This window comes from Oncorhynchus gorbuscha, linkage group LG09 (assembly GCF_021184085.1).
Source record: "Oncorhynchus gorbuscha isolate QuinsamMale2020 ecotype Even-year linkage group LG09, OgorEven_v1.0, whole genome shotgun sequence".
NCBI classification, from domain to species: Eukaryota; Metazoa; Chordata; class Actinopteri; order Salmoniformes; family Salmonidae; genus Oncorhynchus; species Oncorhynchus gorbuscha.
Genome location: NC_060181.1, coordinates 13439101 through 13462789, shown reverse-complemented (window position 1 = coordinate 13462789; position 23689 = coordinate 13439101). Strand labels below are relative to the sequence as shown.

The window sequence follows — 23689 nt, the reverse complement described above, 5'->3', positions numbered from 1 at the left end:
TCAGTCCTTTATGATGGGGGTCATGTGGTCCTTTATGATGGGGTCATGTGGTCCCTCGTCAGTCCTTTATGATGGGGGTCATGTGGTGGTCCTTTATGATGGGGTCATGTGGTCCCTCGTCAGTCCTTTATGATGGGGGTCATGTGGTCCCTCGTCAGTCCTCTCTGATGGGGGTCATGTGGTCCTTTATGATGGGGTCATGTGGTCCCTCGTCAGTCCTTTATGATGGGGGTCATGTGGTCCTTTATGATGGGGTCATGTGGTCCCTCGTCAGTCCTTTATGATGGGGGTCATGTGGTCCTTTATGATGGGGGTCATGTGGTCCCTCGTCAGTCCTTTATGATGGGGGTCATGTGGTCCTTTATGATGGGGTCATGTGGTCCCTCGTCAGTCCTTTATGATGGGGGTCATGTGGTCCTTGTCAGTCATTTATGGGGGTCATGTGGTCCCTCGTCAGTCATTTATGATGGGGTCATGTGGTTCCTCGTCAGTCCTCTCTGATGGGGGTCATGTGGTCCTTTATGATGGGGTCATGTGGTCCCTCGTCAGTCATTTATGATGGGGGTCATGTGGTCCTTTAGTCCTTTGATGGGGTCATGTGGTCCCTCGTCAGTCCTTTATGATGGGGTCATGTGGTCCCTTGTCAGTCCTCTCTGATGGGGGTCATGTGGTCCTTTATGATGGGGTCATGTGGTCCCTTGTCAGTCCTTTATGATGGGGTCATGTGGTCCCTTGTCAGTCCTTTATGATGGGGGTCATGTGGTCCTTTATGATGGGGTCATGTGGTCCCTCGTCAGTCCTTTATGATGGGGGTCATGTGGTCCTTTATGTCATGTGGTCCCTCGTCAGTCCTTTATGATGGGGGTCATGTGGTCCTTTATGATGGGGTCATGTGGTCCCTCGTCAGTCCTTTATGATGGGGGTCATGTGGTCCTTTATGATGGGGTCATGTGGTCCCTCGTCAGTCCTTTATGATGGGGGTCATGTGGTCCCTCGTCAGTCCTTTATGATGGGGGTCATGTGGTCCCTCGTCAGTCCTCTCTGATGGGGGTCATGTGGTCCTTTATGATGGGGTCATGTGGTCCCTCGTCAGTCCTTTATGATGGGGGTCATGTGGTCCTTTATGATGGGGTCATGTGGTCCCTCGTCAGTCCTTTATGATGGGGGTCATGTGGTCCTTTATGATGGGGGTCATGTGGTCCCTCGTCAGTCCTTTATGATGGGGGTCATGTGGTCCTTTATGATGGGGTCATGTGGTCCCTCGTCAGTCCTTTATGATGGGGGTCATGTGGTCCTTTATGATGGGGTCATGTGGTCCCTCGTCAGTCCTTTATGATGGGGTCATGTGGTCCCTCGTCAGTCCTCTCTGATGGGGGTCATGTGGTCCTTTATGATGGGGTCATGTGGTCCCTCGTCAGTCCTTTATGATGGGGGTCATGTGGTCCCTCGTCAGTCCTTTATGATGGGGGTCATGTGGTCCTTTATGATGGGGTCATGTGGTCCCTCGTCAGTCCTTTATGATGGGGGTCATGTGGTCCTTTATGATGGGGGTCATGTGGTCCCTCGTCAGTCCTTTCTGATGGGGGTCATGTGGTCCCTCGTCAGTCCTTTATGATGGGGTCATGTGGTCCCTCGTCAGTCCTCTCTGATGGGGGTCATGTGGTCATTTATGATGGGGTCACGTGGTCCCTCATCAGTCATTTATGATGGGGTCATGTGGTCCCTCGTCAGTCATTTATGATGGGGGTCATGTGGTCCCTTGTCAGTCCTTTATGATGGGGTCATGTGGTCCCTTGTCAGTCCTTTATGATGGGGTCATGTGGTCCCTTGTCAGTCCTTTATGATGGGGTCATGTGGTCCCTCGTCAGTCCTTTATGATGGGGTCATGTGGTCCCTCGTCAGTCCTTTATGATGGGGGTCATGTGGTCCTTTATGATGGGGGTCATGTGGTCCGTCGTCAGTCCTTTATGATGGGGGTCATGTGGTCCTTTATGATGGGGTCATGTGGTCCCTCGTCAGTCCTTTATGATGGGGTCATGTGGTCCCTCGTCAGTCCTCTCTGATGGGGGTCATGTGGTCCTTTATGATGGGGTCATGTGGTCCTTTATGATGGGGTCATGTGGTCCTTTATGATGGGGTCATGTGGTCCCTCGTCAGTCCTTTATGATGGGGGTCATGTGGTCCTTTATGATGGGGTCATGTGGTCCCTCGTCAGTCCTTTATGATGGGGGTCATGTGGTCCTTTATGATGGGGTCATGTGGTCCTTTATGATGGGGTCATGTGGTCCCTCGTCAGTCCTTTATGATGGGGTCATGTGGTCCCTCATCAGTCATTTATGATGGGGTCATGTGGTCCTTTATGATGGGGTCATGTGGTCCCTCATCAGTCATTTATGATAGGGGTCATGTGGTCCTTTATGATGGGTTCATGTGGTCCTTTATGATGGGGTCATGTGGTCCCTTGTCAGTCCTTTATGATGGGGTCATGTGGTCCCTGGGGTCAGTCCTTTCTGATGGGGTCATGTGGTCCATTTATGATGGGGTCATGTGGTCCCTCATCAGTCATTTATGATGGGGTCATGTGGTCCCTCGTCAGTCCTTTATGATGGGGGTCATGTGGTCCTTTATGATGGGGTCATGTGGTCCCTTGTCAGTCCTTTATGATGGGGTCATGTGGTCCTTTATGATGGGGTGGGTGTGGTCCCTGTCAGTCCTCTCTGATGGGGGTCATGTGGTCCCTCGTCAGTCCTTTATGATGGGGTCATGTGGTCCCTCGTCAGTCCTCTCTGATGGGGGTCATGTGGTCATTTATGATGGGGTCATGTGGTCCCTCATCAGTCATTTATGATGGGGTCATGTGGTCCCTCGTCAGTCATTTATGATGGGGGTCATGTGGTCCCTTGTCAGTCCTTTATGATGGGGTCATGTGGTCCCTTGTCAGTCCTTTATGATGGGGTCATGTGGTCCCTTGTCAGTCCTTTATGATGGGGTCATGTGGTCCCTTGTCAGTCCTTTATGATGGGGTCATGTGGTCCCTCGTCAGTCCTTTATGATGGGGTCATGTGGTCCCTCGTCAGTCCTTTATGATGGGGGTCATGTGGTCCTTTATGATGGGGGTCATGTGGTCCTTTATGATGGGGGTCATGTGGTCCCTCGTCAGTCCTTTATGATGGGGGTCATGTGGTCCTTTATGATGGGGTCATGTGGTCCCTCGTCAGTCCTTTATGATGGGGTCATGTGGTCCCTCGTCAGTCCTCTCTGATGGGGGTCATGTGGTCCTTTATGATGGGGTCATGTGGTCCTTTATGATGGGGTCATGTGGTCCTTTATGATGGGGTCATGTGGTCCCTCGTCAGTCCTTTATGATGGGGGTCATGTGGTCCTTTATGATGGGGTCATGTGGTCCCTCGTCAGTCCTTTATGATGGGGGTCATGTGGTCCTTTATGATGGGGTCATGTGGTCCTTTATGATGGGGTCATGTGGTCCCTCGTCAGTCCTTTATGATGGGGTCATGTGGTCCCTCGTCAGTCCTTTATGATGGGGTCATGTGGTCCTTTATGATGGGGTCATGTGGTCCCTCGTCAGTCCTTTATGATAGGGGTCATGTGGTCCTTTATGATGGGTTCATGTGGTCCTTTATGATGGGGTCATGTGGTCCCTCGTCAGTCCTTTATGATGGGGGTCATGTGGTCCTTTATGATGGGGTCATGTGGTCCCTCGTCAGTCCTTTATGATGGGGGTCATGTGGTCCTTTATGATGGGGGTCATGTGGTCCTTTATGATAGGGGTCATGAGGTCCCTCGTCAGTCCTTTATGATGGGGTCATGTGGTCCTTTATGATGGGGGTCATGTGGTCCTTTATGATGGGGGTCATGTGGTCCTTTATGATGGGGGTCATGTGGTCCTTTATGATGGGGGTCATGTGGTCCTTTATGATGGGGTCATGTGGTCCTTTATGATGGGGTCATGTGGTCCTTTATGATGGGGTCATGTGGTCCCTCGTCAGTCCTTTATGATGGGGGTCATGTGGTCCTTTATGATGGGGGTCATGTGGTCCCTCGTCAGTCCTTTATGATGGGGGTCATGTGGTCCCTCGTCAGTCCTTTATGATGGGGTCATGTGGTCCCTCGTCAGTCCTCTCTGATGGGGGTCATGTGGTCCTTTATGATGGGGTCATGTGGTCCCTCGTCAGTCCTTTATGATGGGGGTCATGTGGTCCCTTGTCAGTCATTTATGATGGGGTCATGTGGTCCCTTGTCAGTCCTTTATGATGGGGGTCATGTGGTCCTTTATGATGGGGTCATGTGGTCCTTTATGATGGGGTCATGTGGTCCCTCGTCAGTCCTTTATGATGGGGTCATGTGGTCCTTTATGATGGGGTCATGTGGTCCCTCGTCAGTCCTTTATGATAGGGGTCATGTGGTCCTTTATGATGGGTTCATGTGGTCCTTTATGATGGGGTCATGTGGTCCCTCGTCAGTCCTTTATGATGGGGGTCATGTGGTCCTTTATGATGGGGTCATGTGGTCCCTCGTCAGTCCTTTATGATGGGGGTCATGTGGTCCCTTGTCAGTCATTTATGATGGGGGTCATGTGGTCCCTCGTCAGTCATTTATGATGGGGTCATGTGGTCCCTCATCAGTCATTTATGATGGGGTCATGTGGTCCCTCATCAGTCATTTATGATGGGGGTCATGTGGTCCCTTGTCAGTCCTTTATGATGGGATCATGTGGTCCCTTGTCAGTCCTTTATGATGGGGTCATGTGGTCCCTTGTCAGTCCTTTATGATGGGGTCATGTGGTCCCTTGTCAGTCCTTTATGATGGGGTCATGTGGTCCCTTGTCAGTCCTTTATGATGGGGTCATGTGGTCCCTTGTCAGTCCTTTATGATGGGGGTCATGTGGTCCTTTATGATGGGGGTCATGTGGTCCCTCGTCAGTCCTTTATGATGGGGTCATGTGGTGTCAGTCCTTTCTGATGGGGGTCATGTGGTCCTTTATGATGGGGTCATGTGGTCCTTTATGATGGGGTCATGTGGTCCCTCGTCAGTCCTCTCTGATGGGGGTCATGTGGTCCTTTATGATGGGGTCATGTGGTCCTTTATGATGGGGTCATGTGGTCCTTTATGATGGGGTCATGTGGTCCCTCGTCAGTCCTTTATGATGGGGGTCATGTGGTCCTTTATGATGGGGTCATGTGGTCCCTCGTCAGTCCTTTATGATGGGGGTCATGTGGTCCTTTATGATGGGGTCATGTGGTCCTTTATGATGGGGTCATGTGGTCCCTCGTCAGTCCTTTATGATGGGGTCATGTGGTCCCTCGTCAGTCCTCTCTGATGGGGGTCATGTGGTCCTTTATGATGGGGTCATGTGGTCCCTCGTCAGTCCTTTATGATAGGGGGGTCATGTGGTCCTTTATGATGGGTTCATGTGGTCCTTTATGATGGGGTCATGTGGTCCCTCGTCAGTCCTTTATGATGGGGGTCATGTGGTCCTTTATGATGGGGTCATGTGGTCCCTCGTCAGTCCTTTATGATGGGGGTCATGTGGTCCTTTATGATGGGGGTCATGTGGTCCTTTATGATGGGGGTCATGAGGTCCTTTATGATGGGGGTCATGTGGTCCTTTATGATGGGGTCATGGTCCTTTATGATGGGGTCATGTCATGTGGTCCTTTATGATGGGGGTCATGTGGTCCTTTATGATGGGGGTCATGTGGTCCTTTATGATGGGGGTCATGTGGTCCTTTATGATGGGGGTCATGTGGTCCTTTATGATGGGGTCATGTGGTCCTTTATGATGGGGTCATGTGGTCCTTTATGATGGGGTCATGTGGTCCCTCGTCAGTCCTTTATGATGGGGGTCATGTGGTCCTTTATGATGGGGGTCATGTGGTCCCTCGTCAGTCCTTTATGATGGGGGTCATGTGGTCCCTCGTCAGTCCTTTATGATGGGGTCATGTGGTCCCTCGTCAGTCCTCTCTGATGGGGGTCATGTGGTCCTTTATGATGGGGTCATGTGGTCCCTCGTCAGTCCTTTATGATGGGGGTCATGTGGTCCCTTGTCAGTCATTTATGATGGGGGTCATGTGGTCCCTCGTCAGTCCTTTATGATGGGGGTCATGTGGTCCTTTATGATGGGGTCATGTGGTCCTTTATGATGGGGTCATGTGGTCCCTCGTCAGTCCTTTATGATGGGGTCATGTGGTCCTTTATGATGGGGTCATGTGGTCCCTCGTCAGTCCTTTATGATAGGGGTCATGTGGTCCTTTATGATGGGTTCATGTGGTCCTTTATGATGGGGTCATGTGGTCCCTCGTCAGTCCTTTATGATGGGGGTCATGTGGTCCTTTATGATGGGGTCATGTGGTCCCTCGTCAGTCCTTTATGATGGGGGTCATGTGGTCCTTTATGATGGGGGTCATGTGGTCCCTCGTCAGTCCTCTCTGATGGGGGTCATGTGGTCCTTTATGATGGGGTCATGTGGTCCCTCGTCAGTCCTTTATGATGGGGGTCATGTGGTCCCTTGTCAGTCATTTATGATGGGGGTCATGTGGTCCCTCGTCAGTCATTTATGATGGGGTCATGTGGTCCCTCATCAGTCATTTATGATGGGGTCATGTGGTCCCTCATCAGTCATTTATGATGGGGGTCATGTGGTCCCTTGTCAGTCCTTTATGATGGGATCATGTGGTCCCTTGTCAGTCCTTTATGATGGGGTCATGTGGTCCCTTGTCAGTCCTTTATGATGGGGTCATGTGGTCCCTTGTCAGTCCTTTATGATGGGGTCATGTGGTCCCTTGTCAGTCCTTTATGATGGGGTCATGTGGTCCCTTGTCAGTCCTTTATGATGGGGGTCATGTGGTCCTTTATGATGGGGGTCATGTGGTCCCTCGTCAGTCCTTTATGATGGGGTCATGTGGTCCCTCGTCAGTCCTCTCTGATGGGGGTCATGTGGTCCTTTATGATGGGGTCATGTGGTCCTTTATGATGGGGTCATGTGGTCCCTCGTCAGTCCTCTCTGATGGGGGTCATGTGGTCCTTTATGATGGGGTCATGTGGTCCTTTATGATGGGGTCATGTGGTCCTTTATGATGGGGTCATGTGGTCCCTCGTCAGTCCTTTATGATGGGGGTCATGTGGTCCTTTATGATGGGGTCATGTGGTCCCTCGTCAGTCCTTTATGATGGGGGTCATGTGGTCCTTTATGATGGGGTCATGTGGTCCTTTATGATGGGGTCATGTGGTCCCTCGTCAGTCCTTTATGATGGGGTCATGTGGTCCCTCGTCAGTCCTCTCTGATGGGGGTCATGTGGTCCTTTATGATGGGGTCATGTGGTCCCTCGTCAGTCCTTTATGATAGGGGTCACGTGGTCCTTTATGATGGGGGTCATGTGGTCCTTTATGATGGGTTCATGTGGTCCTTTATGATGGGGTTCATGTGGTCCTTTATGATGGGGTCATGTGGTCCCTCGTCAGTCCTTTATGATGGGGGTCATGTGGTCCTTTATGATGGGGTCATGTGGTCCCTCGTCAGTCCTTTATGATGGGGGTCATGTGGTCCTTTATGATAGGGGTCATGTGGTCCCTCGTCAGTCCTTTATGATGGGGGTCATGTGGTCCTTTATGATGGGGGTCATGTGGTCCTTTATGATGGGGGTCATGTGGTCCTTTATGATGGGGGTCATGTGGTCCTTTATGATGGGGTCATGTGGTCCTTTATGATGGGGGTCATGTGGTCCTTTATGATGGGGTCATGTGGTCCTTTATGATGGGGGTCATGTGGTCCTTTATGATGGGGTCAGGTGGTCCTTTATGATGGGGGTCAGGTGGTCCTTTATGATGGGGTCATGTGGTCCCTCGTCAGTCCTTTATGATGGGGGTCATGTGGTCCTTTATGATGGGGGTCATGTGGTCCTTTATGATAGGGGTCATGTGGTCCCTCGTCAGTCCTTTATGATGGGGTCATGTGGTCCCTCGTCAGTCCTTTATGATAGGGGTCATGTGGTCCTTTATGATGGGGTCATGTGGTCCTTTATGATGGGGTCATGTGGTCCCTCGTCAGTCCTTTATGATGGGGTCATGTGGTCCCTCGTCAGTCCTTTATGATGGGGTCATGTGGTCCTTTATGATGGGGTCATGTGGTCCCTCGTCAGTCCTTTATGATGGGGGTCATGTGGTCCCTCGTCAGTCATTTATGATGGGGGTCATCTATTTGCCCATTGTTCAGGGTAGTCCTTTAAATTGAAATTTTTAGTCATTTACCAAACGCTCTTATCCAGAGTGACTTACAGGAGCAATTAGGGTTAAGTGCCTTGCTCAAGGGCACATAGACAGATTGTTCACCTAGTCAGCTTAGGGATTCGAACCAGCAACCTTCCGGTTACTGGCCCAACGCTCTGAACTGCTAGGCTACCTGCCACCCTACTTATAACAGATTATGTTTTGGTCCTTGGGTAACAAAGCCCTGTGAAGTCCCCCATGCCAGCAGCATTAAAAGAGTGGAGAACGAACAGCATTGTCTTTTGGCTCAGAGTAGGAAGAGAAGAGCAGCACTAGGCTCTGGTTGGCCTGGGAACCAGGAAGAGAAGAGCAGCACTAGGCTCTGGTTGGCCTGGGAACCAGGAAGAGAAGAGCAGCACTAGGCTCTGGTTGGCCTGGGAACCAGGAAGAGAAGAGCAGCACTAGGCTCTGGTTGGCCTGGGAACCAGGAAGAGAAGAGCAGCACTAGGCTCTGGTTGGCCTGGGAACCAGGAAGAGAAGAGCAGCACTAGGCTCTGGTTGGCCTGGGAACCAGGAAGAGAAGAGCAGCACTAGGCTCTGGTTGGCCTGGGAACCAGGAAGAGAAGAGCAGCACGAGGCTCTGGTTGGCCTGAGAACCACGAACACTCGCAACATTTTCAGAAACCAATATGGGTCAGAGACTCTGAAGTTATTTATTACCATCACTAGATTTGAAAAGTGGAACTTAAAAATGTATCAAACAATATTTTAGCAGCGTTTACACAGGCAGCACAATTCTGATATTTTTTCTCTCAGTATCTCTCCCTCTCTACCATTTTCTCTCTCGCTCTCTCTCTGTCTCCATCTCTCCGTATATCCCCCTTCAACCCACAATTAAGAGATATCCCCAGAGATATCCCCAGAGATAGCCCCAGAGATAGCCCCAGAGATAGCCCCAGAGATAGCCCCAGAGATAGCCCCAGAGATAGCCCCAGAGATAGCCCCAGAGATATAGAGATATCCCCAGAGATAGCCCCAGAGATAGCCCCAGAGATAGCCCCAGAGATATCCCCCCAGAGATATCCCCAGAGATATCCCCAGAGATATCCCCAGAGATATCCCCAGAGACCAGAGATATCCCCAGAGACCAGAGATATCCTCAGAGACCAGAGATATCCTCAGAGAACAGAGATATCCTCAGAGAGCAGAGATATCCCAGAGAGCAGAGATATCCAGAGACCAGAGATATCCCCAGAGACCAGAGATATCCCCAGAGACCAGAGATATCCTCAGAGACCAGAGAAATCCCCAGAGACCAGAGATATCCCCAGAGACCAGAGATATCCTCAGAGACCAGAGATATCCCTCAGAGACCAGAGATACCCTCAGAGACCAGAGATATCCTATTGATCTGATGGGAGAAAAGCCCTGCAGCATAATCTTCATGTTTTCCAGTGAAGATGTTAAAATCATTTATTTAAATTATACCAGGTGACCTTATGTGTGGCTGTAAAGTAATTAAGCAGGATACGTGAACTGGAAATGCATCTGGGGTGTGTGTGGGGGGGGATTGACAGATACACAACAGACCAGAGCGCTTGCCTCACCATCCAATCATTCTGCTCCCCTGATAAGAATGAGGGACAAAATGAATAAATAAATGAGCGTTCAGTTAATCTGAGTGGCCACGACATGTTGTGTCCGCCCAACTTGTTTTCATGCTCGTCTTGTTTATAAGCATGGTGTTTGTGCCATGTTGTGGTCCAGAGACGGCATCAGGCATCGCCACGTGTGAAGATCAGTCACTTTCACACTTTCACGCTGTGTCCCAAATTCTACCTCAGTCAGCATATCACTTGGAGTTCAGGAAGGAGAAGGTATTACAGTAGCTAGCAACATGTCCAAAACAAGTGCAGGATCTGCCTTCTTTTGGGACATCCCTACTTGTCTTGCCAGATCATTGACAGTACAGTACAACTACTTCTTAAATCAATCTACTACCATTTCAAAAGAAACACCCCAGTCAGTGTACAGGGTAGCAGGTAGCCTGGTGGTTAGGAGTGTTGGTTAGGAGTGTTGGTTAAGAGTGTTGGTTAAGAGTGTTGGTTAGGAGTGTTGATTAAGAGTGTTGGTTAGGAGTGTTGGTTAGGATCAGGCCCTACACCCAAACAAGGGCACTGCGTTCATCCACCTCTGGCCTGCTCGCCTCCCTACCACTGAGGAAGTACAGCTCCCGCTCAGCCCAGTCAAAACTGTTCGCTGCTCAGGCCCCCCAATGGTGGAACAAACTCCCTCACGACGCCAGGACAGCCGAGTCAATCACCACCTTCCGGAGACACCTGAAACCCCACCTCTTTAAGGAATACCTAGGATAGGATAAGTAATCCCTCTCACCCCCCCTTTAAGATTTAGATGCACTATTGTAAAGTGACTGTTCCACTGGATGTCTTAAGGTGAATGCACCAATTTGTAAGTCACTCTGGATAAGAGCGTCTGCTAAATGACTTAAATGTAAATGTAAGAGTGGTGGTTAGGAGTGTTGGTTAGGAGTGTTGGTTAGAGTGTTGGTTAAGAGTGGTGGTTAGGAGTGGTGGTTAGGAGTGTTGGTTAAGAGTGTTGGTTAGGAGTGTTGGTTACGAGTGTTGGTTACGAGTGGTGGTTAGGAGTGGTGGTTAGGAGTGTTGTTTAGGAGTGGTGGTTAGGAGTGGTGTTTAGGAGTGTTGGTTAGGGGTGTTGGTTAAGAGTGTTGGTTAGGAGTGTTGGACCAGTAACAGAAAAGTCACTGGATTGACTCTCGAGGCGACAAGGTAAATCTGTCGTTCTGCCCTTGAGTAAGACAAGTAACCTTAATTAGTCCAGGCTGATGGCTGATCCCCTGGCCGCGACCCCACTCCGAGGGTGTCACACAGGGAGTGGGATATGCAAAAAACACATGTACATTTCACACCACACACCTGCACAGATTACCCACTTGTATATACAGTGACACAGGACTATATAATCAGTATATTGTTATAGTCAGTCAGAATTGATTCAAACATTGATCTGATCTAGTCTTTGTTCTGTGAGGTCCTAAAAGAACCACAGAAATATGTTGTAAAGCATATTATGGTTATCCTATAGCTATCCTGTGGTTATTATATGGTTATACTATGGTTATTCTTTGGTTATCCAGTGTATCCACTTGTGTGTCTGGAATTGTATTGTTAGAGGGTTCAATTCAAATCAGTCTACCCACCTTGCGCTTGCGTGGGATTGGCTCGTCAAAGAGCAGGCTGCTGCCGTCCTGTTCGTCGATGGCGTCGTCGGGGGGCGGGCCGTTGATGCTGGGCATACGGAAAGGCTTGAAGCTGTCTGCGGAGAGCGGTGGGGAGGGGGTGGACGGGTTGGACTGGTCACTAGGGCCGCTCCAGCTCCAATAGCCACTGCTGCTGTAACTGGAGGGGGTGAAGCCTCCACCTCTGTCCTTCCACGAGCCATTCAGACACTCTGGAGGGGTGAGAGAGACGAGGCCAGAAAAAACTATTCATTTACATTTACATTCAAACATCATTTTTATTTACTGCAGAGTTCCTCTGACCAGTGTCTGTTGGTTTTCCCACCTTAATCTTTTCTTTTTATTGGCCAGTCTGAGATATGACTTTTTCTTTGTATCTCTGCCTAGAAGACCAGCATCCCGGAGTCGCCTCTTCACTGTTGACGTTGAGACTGGTGTTTTGAAGGTACTATTACATGAAGCTGCCAGTTGAGGACTTGTGAGGACGTCTGTTTCTCAAACTAGACACTCTACTGTACTTGTCCTCTTGCTCAGTTGTGCACCGGGGCCTCCCACTCCTCTTTCTATTCTGGTTAGAGACAGTTTGTGCTGTTCTGTGAAGGGAGTAGTACACAGCGTTGTACGAGATCTTCAGTTTCTTAGCAATTTCTCGCATGGAATAACCTTGATTTCTCAAAACAAGAATAAACTGACGAGTTTCAGAAGAAAAATATTTGTTTCTGGACATTTGAGCCTGTAATTGAACCCACAAATGCTGATGCTCCAGACACTCAACTAGTCTAAAAAAGGCCAGTTTTATGGCTTCTTTAATCAACACAACAGTTTTCAGCTGTGTTAACATAATTGCAAAAGGTTTTTCTAATATTAGCCTTCTAAAATGATACACTTTGATTAGCTAACACAATGTGCCTTTGCCAGGAGTGATGTTTGCTGATAATTGGCCTCTGTACGCCTATGTAGATATACCATAAACAATCAGCCATTTCCAGCTACAATAGATTTACATTACATTTAAAACAATCAGAGCCAAATGCATTCACCTTATGACTTAAATGTAAATGTAAATGACATCCATGGAACAGTCATTTACAATAGTGCATCTAAATCTCAACTAGGTATTAACAATGTCTACACTGTATTTCTGATCAATTTGATGTTCTTTTAATGGACAAAAAAGTAGCTTTTCTTTCAAAAACAAGGACATTTCTACAGTTGAAGTCAGAAGTTTACATACACCTTTGCCAAATATATTTAAACTCAGTTATTCACAATTCCTGACATTGAATCCTAGTAAAAAAAAGTCCTTTCTTGGGTCAGGTAGGATCACCACTTTACTTTAAGAATGTGAAATGTCAGAATAATAGTAGAGATCATGATTTATTTCAGCTTTAACTTCTTTCATCACATTCCAAGTTTACATACACTCAATTAGTATTTGGTAACATTGCCTTTAAATTGTTTAACTTGGGTCAAACGTTTCAGGTAGCCTTCCACAAGCGTCCCACAAAAAGTTTTGGCCCATTCCTCCTGATTCAGGTTTGTAGGCCTCCTCGCACTTTTTCAGTTCTGCCCACAAATGTTCTATAGGATTGAGGTGAGGGCTTTATGATGGCCACTCCAATACCTTGACTTTGTCGTCCTTAAGCCATAACTTTGGAGGTATGCTTGGGGTCATTGTCCATTTGGAAGACCCATTTGCAACCAAGCTTTAACTTCCTGACTGATGTCTTGAGATGTTGCTTCAATATATCCACATAATTTTGCTTCCTCGTGAAGCCATCTATTTTGTGAAGTGCACCAGTCCCTCCTGCAGCAAAGCACCCCCACAACATGATGCTGTCACCCCCGTGCTTCACAGTTGGGATGGTGTTCTTCAGCTTGCAAGCCTCCCCCATTTTCCTCCAAACATAACGATGGTCATTATGGCCAAACAGGTCTATTTTTCTTTCATCAGACCAGAGGACATTTCTCCAAAAAGTAAGATCTTTGTCCCCATGTGCAGTTACAAACCATAGTCTGGCTTTTTTATGGCGGTATTGAAGCAGTGGCTTCTTCCTTGCTGAGCGGCCTTTCATGTTATGTCGATATAGGACTCGTTCAACTGTGGATATAGATACTTTTGTACCCGTTTCCTCCAGCATCTTCACAAGGTCCTTTGCTGTTGTTCTGGGATTGATTTGCACTTTTCGCACCAAAGTACGTTCATCTCTAGGAGACAGAACACGTCTGCTTCCTGAGCGGAATGATGGCTGCATGGTCCCATGGTGTTTATAGTTGCGTATTATTGTTTGTACAGATGAACGTGGTACCTTCAGGCATTTGGAAATTGCTCCCAAGGATCAACCAGACTTGTGGAGGTCTACAATTAATTTTCTGAGGTCTTGGCTGATTTCTCTTGATTTTCCCATGATGTCAAGCAAAGAGGCACTGAGTTTGAAGGTAGGCCTTGAAATACATCCACAGGTACACCTCCAATTGACTCAAATGATGTCAATTAACCTATCAGAAGCTTCTAAAGCCATGAAATTATTTTCTGGAATTTTCCAAGCTGTTTAAAGGCACAGTCAACTTAGTGTATGTAAACTTCTAACCCACTGGAATTGTGATAAAGTGAATTATAAGTGAAATAATCTGTCTGTAAACAATTGTTGGAAAAATGACATGTGTCATGCACAAAGTAGATGTCCTAACCGACTTGCAAAAACTATAGTTTGTTAAAACAATACATTTTTGGAATGGTTGAAAAACGAGTTTTAAATGACTCCAACCTAAGTGTATGTAAACTTCCGACTTCAACTGTAAGTGACCCCAAACTGTTGAACAGTAGTGTATCCATGGCAACATGTGTAGAATTAGAATTTGCATTAAAACAGCTACATTTATTCTCCGCGGGCTCTAAAACCACTACCATCAGTAATAACCCATTTATAACCCTATCTGGGACCATTATATACATCAGAAACAAATGCATCTAACAGCACCAACTCAAACACATGGTGATTCACAGCTGCAATGACTTTGAATGTATGCAGTTGTTTTGAGTGGTAATACAAACAAGACCCGATTTACAGTTGATTCACTCCAGGGACTTGGTTTAGAGGCCTTGTGATTCATATAAATGTACATTATAGCAGATGAAGAGGATGTCTTTTAGGTTTCACAGTGGTAACACACTCAATAATTCAAATTCAATCAGAAGTTGAAGATGTAGAGACGAGCGATCAAAGACAACATTCAGCTTCACTTGGTGGGAAACGCTGCACTCAGAGAGATACGGCGTTTCCATCTCTACCGTTTCACTAGTCCACATCATCATCATCATCATCATCATCACGAGTCATGACCTATAACCTCAGCAGAGGAATAATACATATGAAATGGGAAATGGTTCAACAAAAACAACTTCCTTTGTCAGTTGGTTCAGAGTGCAGCAATACAACACGTTCAGACGCTAGCTACCATGACCACCTCTCAACAACTGTCTGCTCTATGTTGGATTGTTGCCGTCTTGGGACAAAACTCCCTTGTAACAGAGATTCTTAATCTCAGTGTGCTCACCTGTATAAAAGGATAAATACATAGAAGCATGTTTGGTTGACTCACCACGGACTTTGACAGGAGGACTCCTGACCAGCGGACTGCTGGACAGACTGGTCAGAACCATGGCAGCTGTCACCTTCTCCATGTCCACTTCCTCCTCTGACTTCCTGTTAAAACAACACCAACAAACAGAGAATATTACTGGGCATGGAAACACAACAACAACAAACCGTGTCCAAAACGGCATCATATACAGCTCTGGCCCAAAGCACTCTGGTCCCATGTGGCTCAGTTGGTAGAGTAGGGCGCTTGCAATGCCAGAGTTTGTCGGTTCGATTCCCACAGGGCACTCACTACTGTAACTCACTCTGGATAAGAGCATCTGCTAAAAATGCCTACATAGGTACTGTGGTACTACATAGGTCATGTGGCACTACATAGGTACTACATAGGTCATGTGGCACTACATAGGTCATGTGGCACTACATAGGTACTGTGGTACTACATAGGTACTGTAGTACTACATAGATACTGTGGTACTACATAGATACTGTGGTACTACATAGATACTGTGGTACTACATAGATACTGTGGTACTACATAGATACTGTGGTACTACATAGATACTGTGGTACTACATAGATACTGTGGTACTACATAGATACTGTGGTACTACATAGGTACTGTGGCACTACATCGGTACTGTGGCACTACATCGGTACTGTGGCACTACATCGGTACTGTGGTACTACATAGGTACTGTGGTACTACATAGGTACTGTGGTACTACATAGGTACTGTGGTACTACATAGGTACTGTGGTACTACATAGGTACTGTGGTACTACATAGGTACTGTGGTACTACATAGGTACTGTGGTACTACATAGGTACTGTGGTACTACATAGGTACTGTGGTACTACATAGGTACTGTGGTACTACATAGGTACTGTGGTACTACATAGGTACTGTGGTACTACATAGGTACTGTGGTACTACATAGGTACTGTGGTACTACATAGGTACTGTGGTACTACATAGGTACTGTGGTACTACACACACACACACACACAGTACGCCCAACAGAACTCTGAGAAACAAATGTCAGTTTGATTGCTGAACAGTGCTGTGATCAGTGTGGCATTGATGCCACATTCTAAAACACATTGTCAGTGTTCGAGGCTGAACGCTTTGCTTTAATAGGGGCCAGTATCCATTAATGAAAGCATCAAACTATACCAATCAACTAAGCATACTAACAACCCTGCAGAAGACCAAACCCCGGTCTGCTGAGCTCCACAACACTATAAACCCATTGAGCTAAAGCCTAGATGTGGTTCAAACCAACAACCACAGCTGGAGAGGGTATATGTTGACAGACAGAACTGAAGACAGACAGACCTGAAGACAGACAGACAGGCAGACAGACCTGAAGACAGACAGACAGGCAGACAGACCTGAAGACAGACAGACAGGCAGACAGACCTAAAGACAGACAGACAGGCAGACAGACCTGAAGACAGACAGACAGGCAGACAGACCTGAAGACAGACAGACAGGCAGACAGACCTGAAGACAGACAGACAGGCAGACAGACCTGAAGACAGAGCTGAAGACAGACCTGAAGACAGAGCTGAAGACAGAGCTGAAGACAGAGCTGAAGACAGACCTGAAGACAGAGCTGAAGACAGACCTGAAGACAGACCTGAAGACAGACCTGAAGACAGACCTGAAGACAGACCTGAAGACAGACAGACAGGCAGACAGACCTGAAGACAGACCTGAAGACAGACCTGAAGACAGACCTGAAGACAGACCTGAAGACAGAGCTGAAGACAGAGCTGAAGACAGACCTGAAGACAGACCTGAAGACAGACCTGAAGACAGAGCTGAAGACAGAGCTGAAGACAGAGCTGAAGACAGACCTGAAGACAGAGCTGAAGACAGAGCTGAAGACAGAGCTGAAGACAGAGCTGAAGACAGACCTGAAGACAGAGCTGAAGACAGACAGACAGGCAGACAGACCTGAAGACAGACCTGAAGACAGACAGACCTGAAGACAGAGCTGAAGACAGACAGACCTGAAGACAGACCTGAAGACAGACAGACAGGCAGACAGACCTGAAGACAGACAGACAGGCAGACAGACCTGAAGACAGAGCTGAAGACAGACCTGAAGACAGACCTGAAGACAGACCTGAAGACAGACAGACAGGCAGACAGACCTGAAGACAGACCTGAAGACAGACCTGAAGACAGACAGGCAGACAGACCTGAAGACAGACCTGAAGACAGAGCTGAAGACAGAGCTGAAGACAGAGCTGAAGACAGACCTGAAGACAGACCTGAAGACAGAGCTGAAGACAGACCTGAAGACAGAGCTGAAGACAGAGCTGAAGACAGAGCTGAAGACAGACCTGAAGACAGAGCTGAAGACAGACCTGAAGACAGAGCTGAAGACAGACAGACAGGCAGACAGACCTGAAGACAGACCTGAAGACAGACAGACCTGAAGACAGAGCTGAAGACAGACAGACCTGAAGACAGACCTGAAGACAGACAGACCTGAAGACAGACAGACAGGCAGACAGACCTGAAGACAGACAGACAGGCAGACAGACCTGAAGACAGAGCTGAAGACAGACCTGAAGACAGACAGACAGGCAAACAGACAGACGTGCTATCAACTTTCTTGTGGCTGACTGACTGTTAAAGTCTAGAAGACAAAGTAGTAGCCTAGTAGGGTTGGAGGGGTGTTGGGAGATAGTCAATCCAAGAGAGAGAGAGGGTGGGGGAGAAGAGGGAGAGAGAGAAACCAATACCTGCACTCCTTCCCACTCCCCAGACATCTGTGATTGTCTTTAATGATTTAATGAGGAGCCACCATGCAGCCTGCACCCCCCCCCCTCCGTTCCCCGTCCCAGCATGTTTCTAGTTTAAAACAAGGACACTAATGACACTAGTCTCTTAGGTCCTTTCCTCTCGTCTAAAATGAGAAGAGTAGAGAGGAGCTCCATCTGAGAGTAGAGAGGAGCTCCATCTGAGAGTAGAGAGGAGCTCCATCTGAGTCTAGAGAGGAGCTCCATCTGAGTAGAGAGGAGCTCCATCTGAGAGTAGAGAGGAGCTCCATCTGAGAGCTCCATCTAGAGAGGAGCTCCATCTGAGAGTAGAGAGGAGCTCCATCTGAGGTAGAGAGGAGCTCCATCTGAGTAGAGAGGAGCTCCATCTGAGTAGAGAGGAGCTCCATCTGAGGGTAGAGAGGAGCTCCATCTGAGTAGAGAGGAGCTCCATCTGAGAGTAGAGAGGAGCTCCATCTGAGGAGGAGAGAGGAGCTCCATCTGAGAGTAGAGAGGAGCTCCATCTGAGAGTAGAGAGGAGCTCCATCTGAGTAGAGAGGAGCTCCATCTGAGAGTAGAGAGGAGCTCCATCTGAGGGTAGAGAGGAGCTCCATCTGAGAGTAGAGAGGAGCTCCATCTGAGGTAGAGAGGAGCTCCATCTGAGTAGAGAGGAGCTCCATCTGAGAGTAGAGAGGAGCTCCATCTGAGAGTAGAGAGGAGCTCCATCTGAGAGTAGAGAGGAGCTCCATCTGAGAGTAGAGAGGAGCTCCATCTGAGTAGAGAGGAGCTCCATCTGAGGAGTAGAGAGGAGCTCCATCTGAGTAGAGAGGAGCTCCATCTGAGAGTAGAGAGGAGCTCCATCTGAGAGTAGAGAGGAGCTCCATCTGAGAGCTCCAGAGAGGAGCTCCATCTGAGAGTAGAGAGGAGCTCCAGGAGCTCCATCTGAGTAGAGAGGAGCTCCATCTGAGGGTAGAGAGGAGCTCCATCTGAGGAGAGAGGAGCTCCATCTGAGTAGAGAGGAGCTCCATCTGAGTAGAGAGGAGCTCCATCTGAGGTAGAGAGGAGCTCCATCTGAGAGTAGAGAGGAGCTCCATCTGAGAGTAGAGAGGAGCTCCATCTGAGGTAGAGAGGAGCTCCATCTGAGAGTAGAGAGGAGCTCCATCTGAGAGTAGAGAGGAGCTCCATCTGAGAGTAGAGAGGAGCTCCATCTGAGGGTAGAGAGGAGCTCCATCTGAGGGTAGAGAGGAGCTCCATCTGCTCCATCTGAGTAGAGAGGAGCTCCATCTGAGGGTAGAGAGGAGCTCCATCTGAGGGTAGAGAGGAGCTCCATCTGAGGGTAGAGAGGAGCTCCATCTGAGGGTAGAGAGGAGCTCCATCTGAGGGTAGAGAGGAGCTCCATCTGAGAGTAGAGAGGAGCTCCATCTGAGGGTAGAGAGGAGCTCCATCTGAGGGTAGAGAGGAGCTCCATCTGAGTAGAGAGGAGCTCCATCTGAGTAGAGAGGAGCTCCATCTGAGAGTAGAGAGGAGCTCCATCTGAGTAGAGAGGAGCTCCATCTGAGTAGAGAGGAGCTCCATCTGAGAGTAGAGAGGAGCTCCATCTGAGGTCCAACAGAGAGGAGCTCCATCTGAGAGTAGAGAGGAGCTCCATCTGGAGAGTCCAACAGAGAGAGGAGCTCCATCTGAGAGTAGAGAGGAGCTCCATCTGAGTAGAGAGGAGCTCCATCTGAGGGTAGAGAGGAGCTCCATCTGAGGGTAGAGAGGAGCTCCATCTGAGTAGAGAGGAGCTCCATCTGAGGGTAGAGAGGAGCTCCATCTGAGTAGAGAGGAGCTCCATCTGAGTAGAGAGGAGCTCCATCTGAGTAGAGAGGAGCTCCATCTGAGTAGAGAGGAGCTCCATCTGAGAGTAGAGAGGAGCTCCATCTGAGTAGAGAGGAGCTCCAGGGTAGAGGGGGTCCAACAGAGAGGAGCTCCATCTGAGGGTCAAGAGAGGAGCTCCATCTGAGGGTAGAGAGGAGCTCCATCAGAGAGTAGAGAGGGCTCCATCTGAGAGTAGAGAGGAGCTCCATCTGTAGAGAGAGGAGCTCCATCTGAGGGGGGTCCAACAGAGAGGAGCTCCATCTGAGAGGGGGAGAGAGGAGCTCCATCTGGGGAGGTAGAGAGGAGCTCCATCTGAGTAGAGGGGGGTAGAGAGGAGCTCCATCTGAGGGGGGTAGAGAGGAGCTCCATCTGAGGGTCCAACAGAGAGAGGAGCTCCATCTAGAGGGGGGTAGAGAGGAGCTCCATCTGAGGGGGGTCCAACAGAGGGGAGAGGGGGAGCTCCATCTGAGGGGTCCAGCAGTGGGGGGTAGAGAGGAGCTCCATCTGAGTCAACAGAGGGGTAGAGGAGCTCCATCTGAGGGTCCAACAGAGGGGAGGAGCTCCATCTGAGTAGAGAGGAGCTCCATCTGAGTAGAGAGGAGCTCCATCTGAGGGTAGAGAGGAGCTCCATCTGAGGGTCCAACAGAGAGAGGAGCTCCATCTGAGTAGAGGGGGGGGTCCAACAGAGGAGCTCCATCTGAGGGTCCAGCAGAGAGGAGCTCCAACATCTGAGGGGGTCCATCTGGAGAGAGGAGCTCCATCTGAGAGGGGGTAGAGAGGAGCTCCATCTGAGGGTCCAACAGAGGAGCTCCATCTGAGTCCAACAGAGGAGCTCCATCTGAGGGGGGTCCAACAGAGAGAGGAGCTCCATCTGAGGGGTAGAGGGAGTCCATCTGAGAGAGGAGCTCCATCTGGGGTAGAGGGGGAGAGGGGGTCCAACAGAGAGAGGTCCAGCAGTGGGGTAGAGGGGGTCCAACAGGGGGGTGGTCCAACAGAGAGAGGAGCTCCATCTGAGGGGGTCAACAGAGAGAGGAGCTCCATCTGAGTAGAGAGGAGCTCCATCTGAGTCCAACAGAGTCCACCGGTGGGGGAGCTCCATCTGAGGGTCCAGAGAGGAGCTACATCAGAGGGGTAGAGAGGAGCTCCATAGAGGGGGAGTAGAGAGGAGCTCCATCTGAGGGGGTCCAACAGAGAGAGGAGCTCCATCTGAGGGTAGAGAGGGGGAGCTCCATCTGAGGGGGTCCAACAGAGAGAGGAGCTCCATCTGAGTAGAGAGGGCTCCATCTGGGGTAGAGAGGAGCTCCATCTGAGTCGCATTAACAGAGAGGAGCTCCATCTGAGGGTAGAGAGGAGCTCAACATCTGAGTCCACCGGTGGGAGGGGTCCAACAGAGAGGGGCTCCATCTGAGGGGTAGAGGAGCTCCATCTGTCCAGTAGTCCAACAGAGTAGAGCTCCAGCGGTGGGAGTAGAGGGGGGAGCTCCATCTGAGGGGGTCCAACAGGGGGGTCCAGCGGTGGGGGAGGGGCTCCATCAGAGGGGTAGAGGGGGGGTCCAGAGGAGCTCCATCTGAGGGTAGAGAGGGGGGTCCAACAGAGGGGTAGAGGGGGGGGTCCAACAGAGGGGTAGAGGGGGGGTCCAACAGAGGTAGAGGGGGTCCAACAGAGGGTAGAGGGGGTCCAACAGAGGGGTAGAGGGGGGATCCAACAGAGGGGGGGGTCCAACAGAGGGGTAGTGGGGGGGATCAGCAGTGGGGTAGAGGGGGGTCCAACAGAGGGGTAGAGGGGGTCCAGCGGTGGGGTAGAGGGGGGGGTCCAACAGAGGGGTAGAGGGGGGGTCCAACAGAGGGGTAGGGGGGTCCAACAGTGGGGTAGAGGGGGTCCAACAGTGGGGTAGAGGGGGTCAACAGAGGGGAGGGGGTCCAACAGAGGGGTAGAGGGGGGTCCAACAGAGGGGAGGGGGGTCCAGCAGTGGGGTAGAGGGGGGTCCAACAGGTAGGGGGGTAGAGGGGAGGGGGGTCCAGAGGGTAGAGGGGGTCAACAGAGGGGTAGAGGGGGGTAGAGTAGGGGGTCCAACAGAGGGGTAGATTGGGGGGGTCCAACAGAGTGGGTCCAACAGAGGGGGGTAGAGAGGGGGGGTCCAGCGGTGGGGTAGAGATAGATTACTTGGGGGTTCCAACAGAGGGGTAGAGGGGGGTCCAACAGAGGGGTAGAGGGGGGTCCAGAGGGGTAGAGGGGGGTCAACAGTAGAGGGGGGTGGGGTAGAGTCCAGGGGTGGGGGGGGGGTCCAACAGAGGGGTCAACAGAGGGGTGGGGTCCAAGAGAGGGGTAGAGGGGGGGGGTCCAACAGAGGGGGGTCCAGCGGTGGGGTAGGGTAGGGGGGTCCAACAGAGGGGTAGAGGGGGGGTCCAGCGGTCCAACAGGGGTAGAGGGGGGGTCCAACAGAGGGGTAGAGGGGGTCCAACAGAGGGGTAGAGAGGGGGCCAACAGGGGTAGAGGGGGGGGTAGAGGGGGGTCCAACAGAGGGGTAGAGGGGGGGGGGTCCAACAGAGGGGTCCAGTGGGGTAGGGGGGTCCAACAGAGGAGTAGACGGAGGGGTAGGGGGGTCCAACAGAGGGGTAGAGGGGGTCCAGCGGTGGGGGGTCCAACAGAGGGGTAGAGGGGGGGTCCAACAGAGGGGTAGAGGTCCAGCGGTGGGGGGGGGTCCAACAGAGGGTAGAGGGGGTTCCAACAGAGGGTCCAGCGGTGGGGGGGGGGTCCAACAGAGGGGTAGAGGGGGGGTCCAACAGAGGGGTAGGGGGTAGAGGGGGGTCCAACAGAGGGGTAGAGGGGGGGGGGTCCAACAGTGAAAGGATAGGGGGTCCAGTGATAGAGGGGCTAGAGGGGCCCCAGTCTCTCTGATGTGGGCATATAGCAGGGAGGCTCATCGTTTATTACAGTCCCTGGCCTATGACGCTCACTTCCTCCTGAATAATGGACTATAAATCACAAACCTCGTGCAAACCCACCAGAGCCTCCTATCACCATGAAGGACATTAAACAGAGTCTCCTATCACCATGAAGGACATAGATAAAGACGATGTGTTCCAGATAAAGACGATGTGTTCCAGATAAAGACTATGTGTTCCAGATAAAGACGATGTGTTCTAGATAAAGACGATGTGTTCCAGATAAAGACGATGTGTTCCAGATAAAGACGATGTGTTCTAGATAAAGACGATGTGTTCCAGATAAAGATGATGTGTTCCAGATAAAGACGATGTGTTCCAGATAAAGACGATGTGTTCCAGATAAAGACGATGTGTTCCAGATAAAGACGATGTGGTCCTTCTGTAGCTCAGATAAAGCATGTGTTCCAGATAAAGGGTAGTGGGTTCAGATCCCGGGACCAAGACGTGAATGTATGCACACATGACTAAGTCGCTTTGGATAAAAGCGTCTGCTAAATGGCATATACATATATTCCATAACCAACAAATATACATAGATAAAGACGATGTGTTCTAGATAAAGACGATGTGTTCCAGATAAAGACGATGTGTTCTAGATAAAGACGATGTGTTCCAGATAAAGACGATGTGTTCCAGATAAAGACGATGTGTTCCAGATAAAGACGATGTGTTCCAGATAAAGACGATGTGTTCTATATGAAGACGAAGTGTTCTAGATAAAGACGATCTGTTCAAGATAAAGACGATGTGTTCCAGATAAAGTCGATGTGTTCTAGATAAAGACGATGTGTTCATCTCAGGGCCGTGGATAATAACAAGAGAGAGAAATCAATACCTGCCCTCCTTCCCACTCCCCAGACATCTGTGATTTTGTCTTTAATGATATAATGAGGAGCCACCCTGCAGTCTGCACCCTCCTCCATTCCCTGTCCCAGAGACAGACAGAGAGCAAGAGAGAGAGAGAGAGAGAGAGAGAGAGAGAGAGAGAGAGAGAGAGAGAGAGAGAG

General features: G+C 49.8%; 1 protein-coding gene across 1 annotated transcript in view; it reads right to left on the bottom strand.

Annotated features, from left to right (window-relative positions):
* LOC124043182 (zinc finger protein 704-like) overlaps positions 1–23689 on the bottom strand; it is a 101395-nt gene that overhangs the window by 17778 nt on the left and 59928 nt on the right. The window contains exons 3-4 of the mRNA XM_046361463.1: positions 15104–15207; positions 11462–11712 (exon numbers count right to left, since the gene is read on the bottom strand). Coding sequence (XP_046217419.1) covers positions 11462–11712; positions 15104–15207 — 355 coding nt within the window. The remainder of the gene's footprint in view (positions 1–11461; positions 11713–15103; positions 15208–23689) is intronic.